Source organism: Pinus tabuliformis, chromosome X (genome assembly GCF_031772625.1).
Source record: "Pinus tabuliformis cultivar Carrire ecotype Pingquan chromosome X, CPIR1, whole genome shotgun sequence".
NCBI classification, from domain to species: domain Eukaryota; kingdom Viridiplantae; phylum Streptophyta; class Pinopsida; order Pinales; family Pinaceae; genus Pinus; species Pinus tabuliformis.
Genome location: NC_142308.1, coordinates 1,349,377,040 through 1,349,394,744, shown reverse-complemented (window position 1 = coordinate 1,349,394,744; position 17,705 = coordinate 1,349,377,040). Strand labels below are relative to the sequence as shown.

The 17,705-nt window shown below is 39.3% G+C and overlaps 1 protein-coding gene across 2 annotated transcripts in view; it reads left to right on the top strand.

Moving 5' to 3' along the window:
- LOC149145070 (ENHANCED DISEASE RESISTANCE protein (DUF1336)) overlaps positions 1-17,705 on the top strand; it is a 483,701-nt gene that overhangs the window by 218,127 nt on the left and 247,869 nt on the right. For both annotated transcript variants that reach the window (XM_089453046.1, XM_089453045.1), the window contains exons 14-15: positions 708-910; positions 1,186-1,243. In XM_089453046.1, the coding sequence (XP_089309172.1) occupies positions 708-910; positions 1,186-1,243 (261 nt within the window). The remainder of the gene's footprint in view (positions 1-707; positions 911-1,185; positions 1,244-17,705) is intronic.

Here is a 17,705-nt window from a genome sequence, read left to right as displayed (position 1 = left end):
CTGGAGTCTCTTACTTTGCATATCAGATCATCGAATTGCACTATACAACATTCTTCTGCAAGCCATCTCTAGAAATACTTAGGATGTAAATAACGTGTTACATCTATCTAATCATAGTTGAATCTTTTTGTATAGCTAACATGATGTGTTTATGATTTTTTGAGTAAGGAACAGTTTTGCAAACATGCTCAGTATCTCTGCATATATCCATTTTTTCTGAGTGTTTCAGTTTGTCGATTTTTCTGTGTTTCTCCAAGTTTATGCTTGCCGATATTTTCCAATATTTTTCCAGATATTTCTGATAAGTTTGTTTCTGGACCTTTGGTGATAATATTCCTGAAACAATGTTTGCAACATTGATAAGAAGCATAACATGGAGGGAGGTGACCCTTGGCCTATAGATCGTTTTGTGTGGATTGTAATATTTCTTAAATTTTCTATATGTTTGGCTGGTGCTTGTAATGCAAGTATCACTATTTACTAAGATTTTTTTCCATACATATGCTATCAGGATTTTACATGAAAATTTCCAGTACGTGAAGTTTTCCAATACGTTTAAATTGCTTATTGAATATAAGAAAAATAGCTTTCACATGACTTTTTTGGAGTTTAAAGTATAGTCCTAAGCCTTGACCAATTGTTTATGAGAGTGCATTTTGAAACAGATTTCGTTTTAACTTTTAAATTGTCATTTCTGATGTTTGCAGGTTTAAGAGAATACTTTGGAGCAAATCCTTCTTTCAGTCCTGAGTCATCAATGGGCACTGCCCATAAGAAAAATCAAAAGGTTTCAGATGTCAGTGGTGAATCTGAGGATTCCGAAACAAATGAGGACTTTTATGATGCTATTGCTGCTGAAAGTCCTATAGAAGATGAAGATAGTGATGAGGATGAAAATTCTCCTACCAAGGTAGATTCTTTATCTTCCTACTCTAGTTATTAGCTTCCTTTCTAACAAGACACGGTATATCTGTATAATGGAAATCCTCAGCAATTTTACTTCCTCAGTGAAAATTTATTTCTGTTTGCATGTGGGATGCAGAAAATTCTAGTTCTATGTATGGATGGGTTTTCATTTCTATGGGATGCTTTATTCATAGGATTTAATTTTTAATTGATTTAGCTCACACTGAAGGTAGTGCTATTTATACGTCTGACAGTATGATCTCGTTGGTTCTGGATCAGGATGTTGGGCTGAAGTTCAAAAATATTTCTTGGGCTCTTATGAGAATGCGGCCACCAGGTCTGTCTTTCTCTGCAACATATTTTTCACATGCTCATTTGCACCTTGTGAACAGCAATACAAAGAATCACACATTTGTTCATTCTGATACACACCCACATTTGGGCTTATGTGTGTATGGAAACAAGGATGCTTGATTGAAATATTTTTGTTTTAGAAATTTTTCTGCTGAGACACACACGAAGTTAATGGTGGGTCAGCAAAGCTATTATAATTGATAAGAGGTCAAAGAATTGAATCATAGGCAAAAGCTTAGGAGGGAACACAATGTTAATAACCAGGAGAAGAAACAATAATTTTATTAATTTTATCCTAAATATTCTCAAAACAGAATATTATATAGTAGTCAATATGAAACTGTTCTGTGCAGTCGAGCTGTTTTTAGCATAGGAAGTTTTAGACTACTGTTGCAGGAACCCTCCTCCAACACGACTTGGAGGCCGTGACCACGAACCATGCAAATTTGTGCCTGAACCATGGGCAAAACCATAAACCATTCAGATCTGTGCCTGAACCACGAGCGGGGCCACACTTAGAAAAATTTGGAACCACGTTTCAGGCGAGAAAAAATGGTTCCTGCCTTTTTTGGAGCCGTGGTGGTTCTAGCATGGTTTGCAAGCAGTTTTGGAGGAACACACACGGTTCTGTGGGAGCCAACTTTTTTATTTTTTTCTCTCAACTATGGTTTAGGATGTGACCTAGGGGGAGTTTAGGGTTAGTTTGGGGAGAGTGAGGATGATTCTAAGTTTTAAAGGGCCCCTTCCCCTTCTTGTTTGCTCATTCTTTCATCATTTGCTTGAACGTGGAGAAGAGAGGAGAAGATACCAAAGGAGATAGCAGGGTCTATAGAACATATTTGGAAGAGGTTGGAGGAGAGAGCAAAGGAAAGCTTGGAGGAGTGAGGAAGGAGGAGTTTGGAGGAGATAACAAGGGCTGCCACCTACCTCAACTTCTAAATTGTTGAACAATGAACTAACTCTAGTCTTTGTATTTGTAACACATTGGTGGGATTCGTTTGACAACCAATGTCCTCAACTGCAAAAGTTTGCAGTGAGAGTTCTCAACCAAACTTATAGTGCTTGTGGGTGTGAGCGCAACTGGTCTGTTTTTGAACGAATTCATACGAAGAAGAGAAATTGTTTGGAACAAAAATGATTGAATAATCTTGGCTTCGTGTAGTACAACCTTCAACAAAGGCACAACTAGTTGTTGAACAAAAGACCCAATACAGATCCCATTGTGCTGGATGATATTGATCCAACTTTAGAATGGGTGGAGGAGACTCAACCAACTAAGTTTGATGCCGATTTTGATATTGATGCCATGGAGTTGGGGGATGTTGATCCCAATGTAGATCTGGTAGTTGAACCAGTAGCTGAAGGAAGCAAACCACCAAGACCAAGCATGACATTTGGTGAGGGTTTAGTGTAACCCATCTGTTTAGCATCATATCATCCAACATTGTCACATAACAAGGCCTTGATTAATAGCTCTAACTCTCCACAAGTTTAGAGCACAATGTTGGTGAGGCCAATGACTTATAAACACCATCATCATTGTCTCTCAAGGTACATACCCCACCCGGGTGTTCACAGAGTATGTCCTTCTAGGACTATTCTTATCTTGGATTCCCAACCCTCAAGGAATATTGGTCCTCTTTGACCACTCTTATCTTGGATGCCCTACCTCATCCTCAAAGAGTATCAAATGCCAGATGCTTATGCAATCTTCCATTCTTTCTTCCCAAAGTGAAGACAAGAATGATGCGTCTATCTCTCCCTCTCAACTAGGGAGGATATACCCATTCCTATAAAGGAATGTACCCATTCCTATAAAAGGAATGTACCCAAGCTCCCTCTTATCTAGGGACTTGTTTAAGCTCCCTCTTAACCAGTGACTTGCTTCCAGCAGCTAAATTTCTTCTCTAGGTGGAGATCATGGGACTATCAATTGATTGTGGAGCTCCTCCTTTCGATGTCATGAAGTTCATCGTCAACATTATGGAGCTTTCATCTTTTGTAGGGCTTCGGCTATCCATCACTTTCCTTCACGAGCCACATTGGTCATGTCATCCTTCTCTCTGTTGGAAAGTGATCCTCTAATCTCCATCTGATTTTTTTCCTCATACAACTACCTCTTTCGTGTCATGTTTCCTCCATGCTCTTTCATCCAACCACATGTGTGCTAGTTGTAGGTGACATCTACAACTCTCTTTTCAGTAGACCTGTATCAACCCATCCATATGTTCAAAAATAAAAATCAACATCAAATAAAAGTTATGTTTTGTGATGGCCTTTCATCATGACATCTTGCCACATCAACATCTTGCACACTCATAAGCACATCTCCAAGAATTTCAATGTCAAGGGTCTCCTTTCTTTGAAAACCTTGCCAGGGTCTTCATGCCTTCTCCATGGAGATATCATGGCCAATTCTTCTAGTCATTGGATGTTGATTTCCATAGTTGCACTTCTCACAATCTCTTCATTCTTTCTTTACATATTGTTCCCTAGGAACTTCCATCCATAGTTCCTGGATACAACTATCTCTTTCATGTCATGTTTCCTCCAGGATCTTTCATCCAACCACATGAGTGCTAGTTGTAGGTGACATCTACAACTCTCTTTTCAGTAGCTCTGTATCAACCTATCCAGATGTTGTTCAAAAATAAAAATTGAACATCAAATCAAAGTTACCTTTTGTGATGGCCTTTCATCATGAAATCTTGCAACATCAATATCTTGCACACTCATAAGCACATCTCTAAGAATTTCAATGTCAAGGGTCTCCTTTCTTTGCAGACCTTACCAGGGTATTCATGCCTTCTCCATGGAGATATCATGGCCAATTCTTCTAGTCATCGGATGTTGATTTCCATAGTTGCACTTCTAACGATCTCCTCATTCTTTCTTCACATATTGCTCCCAAGGAACTTCCATCCATAGTCCCTTCACCTTTGTCAACCACCTCATATGAGGACATATTATGTTGATTTGATTTTGTCGATATGTGAACCATGCCTTCATGCATCTTTTCGAGGGAAGAGATCCTTGATCATGCTCTCAGGTTAGAGCATTTATCCATGCTATCTGCAACTATATGACGACATGACTTAAACATACCTCTTTTCTCCTTTTGGTCATCTAGACTTCCTTCAACAACTTCCTTGATTGAAAATACTTCAACCATCTTGACATGCTACATTCCTTTGTCATCATACTGTCATCCTTTTAAACAATGGATCCCACACAAGGTGTAATGATTAGCGAGACACTTGCTTCGTTCAGGTAGAGGTGAACCTTCTAATGAAGATTCCAATAGAGGATCTAGATTATCCTCATCCGACAAATTCTCCTTTCATGATGATGATGTATGATGAATTCCTTCTACCATGCTAGATGACTTTCTTTTAACCATATGTACTATATATGCTTTTAATGAGGTTACCAATAGCTACTTCTTTTATATGATGATTGCTACATCCATGTAGACTTCTACTTCAACTATTCTTTCAAGCTTCTCTAATGATGTCATGAGCTCCTTCAACAATATGATGCCATCTTTTCAATATGATGCATCCTGTCATAATTTCCATGTTGGACTGCAATCTTTTAAGCATAGTAGAGGTCTTTTCACCTTTTACTTCTGCTTGCTATGTACCAGGCATCCATAGTTCCATGGTTATGTCATGAACCTATCATAGTGTCTGAGGACCCAAGGGTTCGTACAATTCCCTCCTTCCATCATGCTTCTCATAACAGAGGATCAACCCATCCATCTTCCTTTACTTCCTGTACCTACAATATTCACTGACAAGTATCCCCAAGCAAAGTATATAATAGCAAGAGCATGATCTCTATCTGACAATTTAAGGTTACCATGAGACTTAGATGTTGTATTTCTAGGGTTTTCCAAGTGCCAACCCTAGACCAAGGAATCATACATAACTTATCAACCTTATCTATGCCTTCTTGACATGAGCCCTAGATTGCTTACGAACCTTAAATATCAAGGGTTAAGTTTTCATGAGGGAACAGGGTTAGGGTTTCCATATGACTAGAGTTTTACTAATTTCAACAATAAATCCTTTACACTCAACCAACCCTACTGCAATTTATGTTGGACCCTTAACAAAAGAAAAGTATATCATACATACCTCATGATTTCATGCTTGTAGGATGCCATGGTTTCTTTGTTGGTTTTTCTTCAAGGTGTTCATCAACTTGAGATGACCTTGTTTAGCTCTCTTTGCCTTTTGTTTGTTAGAAACAATATTTCTTTTCCATGATGGAACAAAGTTTCTTCCTTCACAAAATTGAGACCCTACAAACAACTTCTTGGGCTGCATAGACTGCTGTTCCTTTGTACAATTCCACAGAAACACTTGCAATTGGTGTGACAATGTATACCCAAAAATTGACTCACATAGAATCACTGTCACAATTATATGACTTGTCTACTATTTTTGAACTGATATTTTCTTTAAAATGAACTGATGTTTTTCATATTGTTATTGCACAAGTCCCAATGGTATTTATAAAGTCTTCTCCAAAAATATTTCTTGTTAGGCCATTACTGACTTCAAGGAAGCGCCTTCTAATGTTGCGGAGGTACTACTTATTGTCTGTAGCTTTCTTTCCTTTTGAAACCAATATATTATTTACTGAAGTATATACCCTAGGGTTAGGGTTTCTGGGATTCCAACAGAGATTTTCAACACCCTTTTTAGAGCAATTCTTTTCACAGTTAATTTTAAATGTATCTTTTTCCAATTGAAGGTTGACCTCACTGGCTGATGTAATTCCCACTGTGAATATATATATATATATATATATATATATATATATATATATATATATATATATATATATATATATATATATATAGATAGATAGATAGATAGATAGATAGTTGGATGCACATCCAGAGGTGGATCTTTCTCCCATAGTTCAGTGAACTCAATCTTGTAGCTAGAAGTGCCTTTCTCTAATTAGGCCTTGTGGATTTCTAAGATAGATGCACGACTTCCTTTGTATGAGAGAGAAAACCTGTAGGAGGTCTTGTTTTCTACCTTTAAGATGACTGAGATTTGGAGCCTTCAAGCGGGAATCAAGCTCAAAACGTCGTATGTACAAAGGTAGTGTGTCTATATATATATATAGATATACATACTTTTCAAAGAAACTTCAGAAATTCGACAAACTCGATGTCTTCTTCACTGTGGCTTATAGCTCTTCAACAAACTTGATTTCTTCTGATGATTACAAGAATTTCGATACCCTAGCAAATATGTCTCATGCACAAATTCAACCTTTGTGATGACACCTTCCTTTCGTCGTGGATAACCTACAGGACAATTTCGATCTTTTGTAGTGACCCGATAGGCACTTAGAGAAATCAATTTACATAAATATGAACTTGGAACACAACTTCAGAAATTCGAGAGGGATTGATCCCTTTCTTGGGTTCTTGAAATCATCCTTTTAAATCTTTGCTCTAATGTTGGAGATTGCGGTCTTATTGAATTTGTCCAATCTAGTCCTCGCTTTGCAATATTAGTCCTTTGCATGCCTTTGCTATTGAAGAATAGGCCTGCGACCTAGTTACAAGTGCTAGGGCTTAATAAATAGTTGCATTCTCTTTGTCAAGTAATGTGATCTGGAGAGGGCTAATTTGGTAGCCTTTTTATCTTTTAGATTTGTGAGCCCTCAAAAGTATTTGCTGAACTAGAAGAACTTTGTGGCCTTTTTTTGTGGTTAGGGTACAAATATATGCCCATAATTAACTTTCATTGCTTATCTCAAATTCTGACTGGCGAAATTGATGTCCTTGAGAGATGAGATGCCAGAATGATCTTCGTTTCTGCCCACTGAACAAATTCCTAGCTTTAATACGATGTTGAGAAATCTAGGGCAATTAGTTAGGGTTATGATTAAATTGATTTCTCTACAATTCTCGACATTTTCTTGTGAGATGTATTAGAGCATTCACATTATTATTTAGTTTTGTTCTCAATCAAGACAAATGCCAACAAGAAGATCATAATGCAAACAATAGAACACCAGATGTAGGCTGCTAGCCAGGGCTAAAACCTCTCCTAGAGAGGAAAAACCAGAGAAATCCTTCGTATAGAATTTTCAAGGAAGACTTCCAAGACCAAGACATTAGATTATCCACTAAGAGACCTAGCTAGCTACCCAAACAAAAATCTTTCTTTCTTCACAGAATTCGACTGCTAGTGAGAGACATGAACCAAAACCAAGACCAAAAACAATCTTCCAAATATGTTGTCCTTCTTCCTCCTCTTTGCAATTCTGTTTTGCCTCATATATCCTTTAGAAAGGTCGATTTTTCAAGTGTGTCTTTAGAGGACGAATTCCTCTCCAATATATAATAATTTGAGTGGGTCCTTAAAACTCTTCTAGGCCGACCCTTAGGTTTAGATGACCTAATCTCTTGGATAGTATCTAGATATTTTCATGACATAAAATATTTTTCTTTAGATTGGTACACGAGCCCTTTTAAGGGGTTTTACATTTTTGACTTTGATCTTGACTCCATAGAGAACTCAATGGTTGCACAACCTAGGACCATGGGAAAGAAACCTATAATTTTTTTTTTCTTTTACAAAAATAAATATTTTTCCTTTTCTTTATTTTGACAAGTACAATGATTACATCATAATTATGAAGACCGACACTAATTACATTTCAACACCAACTTGGTGGTTAATCTTGTATCCTAGTCTTGTGGGATCTCCTCTATGGGCCTACTAGCTTTAGGAGTGGAATTACATGGGAAACCCTTATTTTAGTAGTGTGGTCCTACTTTCCAAATCCACACATCTCACTCCCCTACGCTCACTATAAACCCTTTTCATACTTTTCCCATCTGGGTCAACATTTGTCCATTGGGTCTATTATTGCTCAAACTAGCAGGGGGTCCTAGAGAGGCACTTGCTAGGTCAAGAGCAACAATGAAGCTAAATCCCACAGTCACCACAGGTAAAGCTTCCTACTCTTTACAAACTTTCACTGATGGGAGGAGACCCGATATATAAAGAAGCACTTATGCAAAATAGATCAACTAAGATGGATGTGAAGTGATCACGGGGACCCTTTCCTAAGGGAGGCTCAAGACTGGGACTTGCTTGTTTCTGAAGCAAGGTACAAGGATTTCTAGGAGAAGGGAATGAGCATTTAAGGGCTAGGATTAAACAGTGTGAATAGTAAAGGAGCTTCGAAAACCCTAAAGTCCTTGTTGAACTTGGTTTCCCAAGAGGTTTTTTTAAGAGTTGACTTTGACAAGGTACAGGACCACATGCGACCAAGAGGACCCAGGTTTGGTCAAGAGGAAGGAGTTTATAAACTAATGATAGATTTGACCTAAACACGAAGGAGAAGGGGATCAAAGAAGTGATTTTCACTCAAAGGTGCAAAATGATCCCTATGAGGAACTAGCCTAGGGAAACTTAGGGCAAAAACCAATCTTGAGGTTAGGGCGTGGGATATCTCACAACCCCATAATCAAAATTCCCTCAAATTTGGACAAGGCCTAGGAGATATACAATCGTAGTAGAGGCCAAGAGATCAAGTTCTTCTATGGGTGGTTTGTTGGGAAAATGATGCCTTAGGAGCCCTAATGTGGCTAGACCTAGAATAAAGAAGGAGAGTTGAAGAAAAAGGGTTCTTTAAGTGATCACCTTATGGTAGACCAGTGCTTAATCCTTTGGGGAGATCGGAATCAAGAAGAATATGAAGATGGACTTCGTTTCTAGGTCAAGGAGGCTTGAAGCATAATGTCCAAGTTCCCCACACTTGAAGCATCTGACCTTGGTTATGTCCTTCTTCTTTCTCTTCTGCTGCCCTGGCTGTCCCGATGATGCTAGAACTGCATACTCCTCCTTCTTGACCCGGGCTCCTTTGCGCTACTCTCTGCCTTGGTCAACCTCCTAATCTCTTCTTGTCAAAGAGCTACCCACATCTCCTCCCAACTGGGGAGCGTCGCTCTGCCCAAGATACTTTGGACAAATGCCTCCCAGTCCTCAGTGACTACATTCAGGGCAGTCCTGATCATGAACTCAGGATATGGTGTAGACCCCATGGAAGTCAACTGGTCGCAAATCCATTGCAACTGGAGGAGGAAAGGATCGATCTTCTCTCGCTTCTGCATTTGGTACTGTCTCAGCTAATTTTTTAATAGTATCTTAGGCTGGATGGAAGTGCCCTGGTACAAGGTGATCAATGTCTCCCACATCTCCCTTGTTGTGTCCTTCTCAACAATGTGTGGTACTACATGATCTGTGACCCTATCTAGGATCATGCACTTGGCCTTCGCCGAAGCCTCCTCGTACTTCTTTAATGGATCAACGTCGACCGGAAAATCGACTACCTTCAAGGCATAGTCCTTGATGTGATTTTTTTCCAGGACTGCTAGGATCATGGCCTTCCAGATGACAAAATTGGATGCTCCATCTAATCTGTCTTGATCCCTCGGTCCATTCACTGCCATCTCTGCTAAAAAAATAGGACTAGTTCTCTTCTTCCTCTCTTGTTGCTAATCCAACAAGATTCGGATCTGGATTTCTTCGGCGCTAGAAATCCTCTAAGGAACAAGCTCCTCTAGACCATAGTTTTCAAAACCGTTTTAAAAAACCAGTTACCAGTCTAACCGGTTGGTTAGCAAGGCCGCCAGTCTAAACCGCCAAAAAACTCGGTTGGAAAGGCCCTTTCGCCCATTTTTTGCCCTAACCGGTGAAAAACCAGCCGGTTTAGGACAGAACCGGCCGGTTTGTATCAAACCGGCCGGTTTCTTCCTAAACCGGCTGGTTTGTATCAAACCGGCCGGTTTCTTCCTAAACCGGCTGGTTTTAGGCATGCCCACCGTAACTTGCAAAAAGCGTATTCCTGATTGTGGTTTAGGGGTTTTGGGGGGAAACTAAGGGTGTTTTCCCTCCAAAAACACCCTCTCCAAGCCTATAAGAGGCCCCTCTCACTCTCATTTGTCTCACACAACTGATTTGGAGTGTTTGTGAGTGTGTTTGTGAGCTTGGAGAGTGTTGAGTTTTTGCTGAAGCAGTCATCTTGGAGTTGGAGTTGGAGCTATTTTGGAGATAGTGTGTAGCTGTCAGTGGAGTTGCCATCTTCAAGAGGAGGCTAAGGAAGCTAGTTTGCATTTCCAGGTAAGGATTTGCACTTGAAAATTCCTCATTTGAGTCTGCTGTCCATGATTTTTTTTTTTTTTTATGTGCTATAAACTTCTCACTTCAATGATCTATCATCTATGCTATGAACTCTCTAGCTCTATGCTATCAAATTTTGTAGCTTGCATGTGCATTTTTTTTCCTACATTTATCATTGGTTTTCCATGTTCCTTAGCTGCAATTTTTTTTTAAATGGCAGATTTCTTTGCAAATTGTTATTATTTCAAGCAAACATGGCTCCAAAAGGAAAGGACAGTGCATGGGCTCATTGTGATGTAATTGATGGAAAAATGATATGCAAATTATGCCATAAATCTATTGGAGGTGGGGGTATTCTTAGGTTGAAACAACACTTGGCTGGGATAAGAGGCGAAGTAAAGCCATGTGATGCACCAAATGCACTGTTAGGTCCTATTAGGGCAGAATACATTTCCAAGCTTGAAAAATTCTATGAGGATAAGGCTAGGGAGAAGGCCATCCAAGATGACATTGCAAGGAAGAGGGAATTATTAGAAGCCATGAAAGAGAGTGGGTATGATGATTATGAGATCCAAGACTCCTCTTCTATCCCTTAAACCAACGACCCCTTTCACTATGTTCATCTTTTTGTTGGCCAACCATCAAAAGGAACAAAGAGAACAAACATCCAAAGTTATTTCTCATCTTCTGCCAACATTGCCTCTTCTAATCCCACTTCCTCCCAGCCAAGTTCTCAACCCACTTTGGATCAACATTGGAAAAGAGAATGCAAAGAAACTTCTCATCAATACATTGCTAGATGGTGGTATGATTCAGATATCCCATTTAATGCTACTCGCTCACCTTATTACCAAGCTATGTGGGACTCTGTTATAGCTGCAGGAAAGGGCTTCAAAGGCCCTAGTTTGCATGACTTGAGGGGAGCTCTTTTGCAAAAAGAGATATCTTCCATTGATGAGTATTTGGTTGAGTTTAAAGATTCATGGCTCAAAACAGGTTGTTCCATTATGTTAGATGGATGGACCGATGGAAAGAACCGCACTATCATTAATTTCCTTGTTTCTTGCCCTCAAGGAACCATGCGTTTGAAATCAGTTGATGCATATGATAAGGTAAAGGATGCAACCCTTCTATTTGAGCTTTTGGATAGCATTATTCAGGAAGTTGGGGAGCAGCATGTTGTGCAGGTCATCACTGATAATGCCTCAAACTATGTTCTTGCTGGAAAGATGCTTGAGACCAAATATAAGACCATATTTTGGACTCCATGTGCTGCACATTGCATAGACTTCATGCTTGAGGATATAGGCAAAGTGGAGTGGGTAAAAAACACTATAGAGCATGCCAAGTGCATTACAAAATACATTTACAACCACTCATGGGTATTGAGCCTACTGAGGAAACACAATGGGGGCAAAGAGCTTGTTAGGCCTACAATTACAAGATTTGCAACTCACTTCCTCACGTTGCAATGTCTCAATGGTCAACATAAAAACTTGCAGAAAATGTTTTGCTCTGAAGAATGGTTTTTGAATCTCGGTGGGCTCGTAGATCAGATGGAAAAGACACCAAAAAGAAAGTGTTAGACACTTATTTTTGGAAAAGGTCTCTAGAGCTTTTGAAAATTACTAAGCCCCTTGTTAAGGTGCTAAGGTTGGTGGATGGGGAAAAATTGGCCATGGGCTATATTTATGAGGCTATGGATCAGACAAAGGAGCAGATACAGGTAGCTTACAAGGACAGGATAGCTAAATATGGCCGTATATGGGAGATCATTGATAACAGATGGAACAATCAACTCCATCGTCCTATACATGCAGCTGGGTATTTTTTGAACCCAAAGTATCACTATAAAAATCGGCTAGGAGATCTGCATGACGAGGAGGTCAGAGCTAGATTGATTGATTGCTTGGAGCGCATGGTCCCTAGCCATGCAGACCAGTTGGAAATACATAGATAGCTTATTGTTTTCAATATGGCAAGTGGTACTTTTGGCAAAAACTTGGCAAAGATGGCAAGAGATGTGGACCAACCAGGTAAGCAATTCCAATTTCCATTTTGTTTTTCTTTTCAAGTTAAAATTGTTTACGTTATTTACAATTCAAATTATAAACTAAGTTACTAATTAATGTCTTTTTCTTTGCAGCACATTGGTGGGAGTCATTTGGTGGCCAGTGTACTCAATTGAAAAGGTTTGCAATTAGAGTCCTCAGTCAAACTTGCAGTGCTTCAGGTTGTGAGCGCAATTGGTCTGTTTTTGAGCGCATACACACGAAGAAGAGAAACCGTTTGGAACAAAAACAATTAAATGATCTTGTTTTCGTGCAATACAACCTTCGAATGAGGAGGAACCAAATGATGAGCAAAACACCTGATCTAGATCCCATTGTGTTGGACGATATTGATCCAACATCAGAATGGGTGGAGGAGACTGAAGATCTTGTGTTTGAGGCTGATTTTGATATCGACATGGCTTTAGCGGAGGATGAAGCAGATTATGTGGCGGCATCAGAACCAGGATCAGTAGCGGCATCAAGGAAAGGCAAAGAACCAATGCAAGGCACTAGTTGTGCATGTCGACAAACTCGTGCTTCCATTAGGTCCAATTCTATTGTCATTGGTGGCATTGATACTGAGGTTGCAAATCAGGCTGAGGCATCCTCAGGCTCTGAACCAGATGATGTCTATGTAGCTCCTGATGATGATCCTGTGTCTAGTAGTGGTGATGAACTTGATGATTGATCATGTGTACACTGTAGACTTGTAGTAGGAATGTAGGCCAATGGCCTCATAGCTTGCAACATTGTTTTTGGACTTTATAGGCCATTTAGAGCCTCATTTCTTATTTATTTTGCTATTTTGTCGATGATATGTATTGCACTTAGTGCCATTTTGATATATTCACCTTTACATGGTATATAAATGAGCAAACTTTGCATTTTTGTCTCTATTAGCTTGGAATCATGGTTTTACATCTTAAAAATAGTTTTGTTTCATTAAAAATTAATTATTTAATGTTTTCTTTAAAACCGGTTCGTTTAGACCAAACCAGTCCCAGTTAGACCGGTTCCGGTCGGTAAACCGGTTCATTAGGTGGACCGGTCTGGTCACCGGTTCCGGTTTTAAAAACTATGCTCTAGACTCCCTCCGAGTTTTTATTTCCTTCACGGAAATCCTCCAGCCAAATGTCGAATCACTCCTCTCCAATCCTCCTTTGCTGTTGCAACTCGGATTTAGATTTCTTTAGCTAGAAATCTGTCAAGGCAGTGACCCCCCCTACCTCGGCTCTGTCTCCAAAGACATTGTTTTGCACCAACAGCAACAACGTCCTACCAGCTCCTCAGATCGAATCTGCTCTGCTGCTCCAGCCCCAACAATTGATTGTTTCGAGCCTCTTAGGCTTTGCGTTGACCCAGAGGGCTGACGTAGTCACTGCGCGAGCTCCTCTCGGGTTCTGTGTCACCCTCTCCAAGCTCGAAACGCTGATGCAAGCACTGTGTGAGCCTGTGCATCACTTCTCTGGCTCTGCATCACTCCTTCAACTGCTCCTCTGCCTCTGAAACAATGCTGTCACTCGGGACAACTGCTTCTCTGCAACAAATTCTCTAGATATCTCACCTGATGTCTTCAGTCTCCTATGATTCGCAATGCTCTGATATCATGTGAAAATTTCTGAATCTACACATCAAAAATCCTATTGCAATCACCGGTTTACCATCTCCTACTTGTTTTTACATTCAACAAGTTATTTAATTATTTAAATAGCGATGAAAAGACTATTGCAGACTACACATACATACAGATCATGAATTGAGATGAAATGAGACAAATACACAAGGGACACTGTTATTTTTGGACAATCGTCCCCAGGATAACCAATGCAACATATAGAAGGTTTGTATTATTAAGCAGATTTCTGAATACAACTAGGGTGCCAAATCCAAATTACCCAACAGAGAATAAACTCGACAGAAGTACCTCTATCTAGAGACAGAAGAACAAACCCCACAAGCCACTGCATTGTTCCCAATGCTAGGTAGCAATGGTTGCTCCAAGCTCTGCATTGGAACTGCATCACCTCCTCTAGGAGCTGCATCACTGCGACACTGCGTTAGTCCCTCTCTGTCACTGCGTCAGAGCTCTCCCTCTGTGTCACTGCGTTACTGCGACACTGCTTCAGAGCTCTCCCTATGCGTCACTGCGACAATGTGACACTGCATCATTGTGTCAGAGCGCTCCCTCTGTGTCACTGCGTCAGATTTCTCTTGGTGCTTCTCTACCTCTTTGCTATGTATTCTTGGCCTTGGACTGAAGTTCCTATGCCAAACTACCCCTCTCACTGCAAAAGATTACTTGTTCGATTTTCTCAGCAAACCTCGCCCCAGAAAAATCGAATTGACTGATCTCTTAAGAGTATCTCCAACTGACCCTTAAGCTTCCTCTTATACTTTTCTTGTTGATGAATCAGTGACCGAGATTAAGTCCCTAATCAATAACTAAGATTAAAATAGACTTCGTCCTCGTCACTTAGAAGTTTCTCACCCATATTCTTATTAATACCCATTAATATTTTTATTTTCCTAAGTTTGGACTTAGGAACCCATTAAAAATATTAATTATTTTAATAACTCCTCATCTGAGTGGAATTTCTCCAAACGATTTCTGGGTCTTGGAGATCTCATGTGTTCTAGTGTAATGACCCACTTATAATTATAAATAAAATATGAATATTAGCATACATACGAGATCTCATACGATAGCTATGTATGCATGAACCTGCATGCATTGCACTATATATATGCTGGTTACTACAGGGAAATGTATAAACTAAAGTAATGAATTGATTATCGAAAGAAATCCTCGTGAATACATAAAATTAGGTAAATAATATGTATACCACTTTATATACATATATATAGATGATAAACCCTTAACTAAAAATAAAATGTTAATTTTATTTTTTATTTAAAAATTAAAAGTAATAAAATAATAATATGAATTAATTAAAATTATAAACTAAATAAATTAAATTAATTTATTAAATATAAACTTTAATCAATCAAATCTACGTATCCAAATAAAATCAACAAAATCAAATGAGATTTGATTTTATAAAAGTTACACGTAGCAAAACAATGACACGGAGATGGGAGGAAGGCGGTGGACGAGGAATTAAAAGGAGGAAGGAAATCTTGAGGAAGGGGGGAAAATAAGGAGAAATTTCTGAGAGAGTCTCAATTGTTCTTAAGATTTTGGGCACGGGGGACCAGACTGTATCAACTGGAACGCACTCTGGAACTGAGTACCTAGGTTGTACTCGGTTTGGCTGGGAGGTTTTGGTCTTTTCGTAACAGGAGCAGGAGTAAACCAACAACATCTCCAACCACATAAATTCAGGTAGGTATTCGACATCAACTGATAAATTATGATATTATTCTGATATTGTAAATGCTAGTTAGATCCTGATAACAATTTTCATATTCTATTTATGGTAAATTTTAGAGTAAATTATTTAGAACCTTACATCTAGCCCGTCCACAAAATTTCAAAACTAGAGCACATCCGATGCTACCCAAAATCAATGCTAATGTCTCCAAGCTTCAAGTGAGGTTAACCAAGTATCCTATGCAGTGGTTTCTACTTCTAAATAGGATGGTATGTCCAAGGTACATCCTTTAAAAGGGTAGTGGCATGTGATGGAGAGATGAATGGAGTAGGGAATGAAAGGGGCAGCCCTGGGTCACATGTTGGGGTACAAAGGTAGCTAATACAAGGAAAGCCCACACTTGGGTATACAATATATAGGAGGGAGTAATCGTGGTACATAAGGTAGCCTCGACCTTGATTTTTCCACCCTTCTTTATATGCCTTTTGCCTTTTATGATTTTTTTTAAATTGACTTCTCGAGGCTCAAGGGGTAAGAGCATGATGCGTGAGATATAGCACTGGATATCCCTTTAAGGTAGGGTGGTTCATTGCCCACCAGGGGTTGGAACAATCATGGGTTCCTAAACGATTAAGGAGGCTCATCTAGGGCTTGTAGGAATCAGGGTGATGGCCATGATGATGGAGTAGAGCTCATGCATTGGCTTTTTCGCACGTGCTAAATGTGTTTGTCCCGAAATCTTTTGCATTTTGTGGTGCATTTCCTGTTGGATGTGGCCAATTATGCATTTACTTTCGTTTTCTGCTTCATCAACCTCTGGGGCATCATTGCAGGCCTGACCCGAGGTGGGGGCAAGGGGAAGGGGAAGGCTAACCCTATGTGGACCTAGCAGAGGAATGTGGACCCAGGTGGGAGAAATGATGAATGGGGTTACTGTTAGGATATTCTGACGCATAGGAAATAATTAAGCATAACTTGGTCTAGTGTATAGTTAGGTAAAGTGTGTTTCTTTAGTATGTACCTTTTTTAACTTACAATCCGAAAGTCACGATATGTTCTAGACATGAAGTGATCTTACAATTCATTATTTCTTCAGTATTGCTGACACTTGATTCGTGGCTTAACACCCGATTGGTCCATGATCTCTATTTAAAGTGCATGGAGGGTCATTTGTTAGGTGATCGTTCATGAGAGAAGTTTATGTAAATTTTCTTTCTTTTACATTAATAAATTGCCTGAAGTGGCTGTGTTGGCTCAGGCCATGGACTATTTCCCTCTTTGAGGATTTTAACCACATCAAGAATACTGGTGTACTGATCTGTGATTTGTTTGTGAGCGGTGTCCTTTGGTGTTTTATCTAAGGAACTTACTTTGTAAATTCCTACATGGTATCTGAGCTATTCGAGGGCTGCATTTGTTGGTGATCCAAATCTGAAGTCGGTACAACAGCATCTGACTATCGTTTTTTAGATCTATTATTTCTGATTGCTTTCGGGTTGAGAGGACTGCTCTATTGTGTTATGAGCATCTAAACTAGTGAGGAACCCCTTTTGTTTCATGCGAAAAGGTCTTTGGTAGCCCTAGTTACGTCATTTTTAAGATCTGGAGGTATATAGTCTTAATTTGCAGTTATAGTTATTTATCTCTCTGTTTATTTCGATTTATAGTCCTCTATAATTTGTTTTAATACCAGATCTATACCTTTCATTTCTGCGTATGCTTGCCATGCAACTTTGTGTGATCTAGGCAAACCAGAAAACATAAAGAAATGATTTTTCTCATGCGTATGTTTTTTTCCGCTGCGCTTTAGTGTGATCTCGGAAAACCAAAAACATTGAGGAAAATATATATTTTTCAGCCAAATCTAACTTATGGCTTGGATTGCTTTTGCGTGA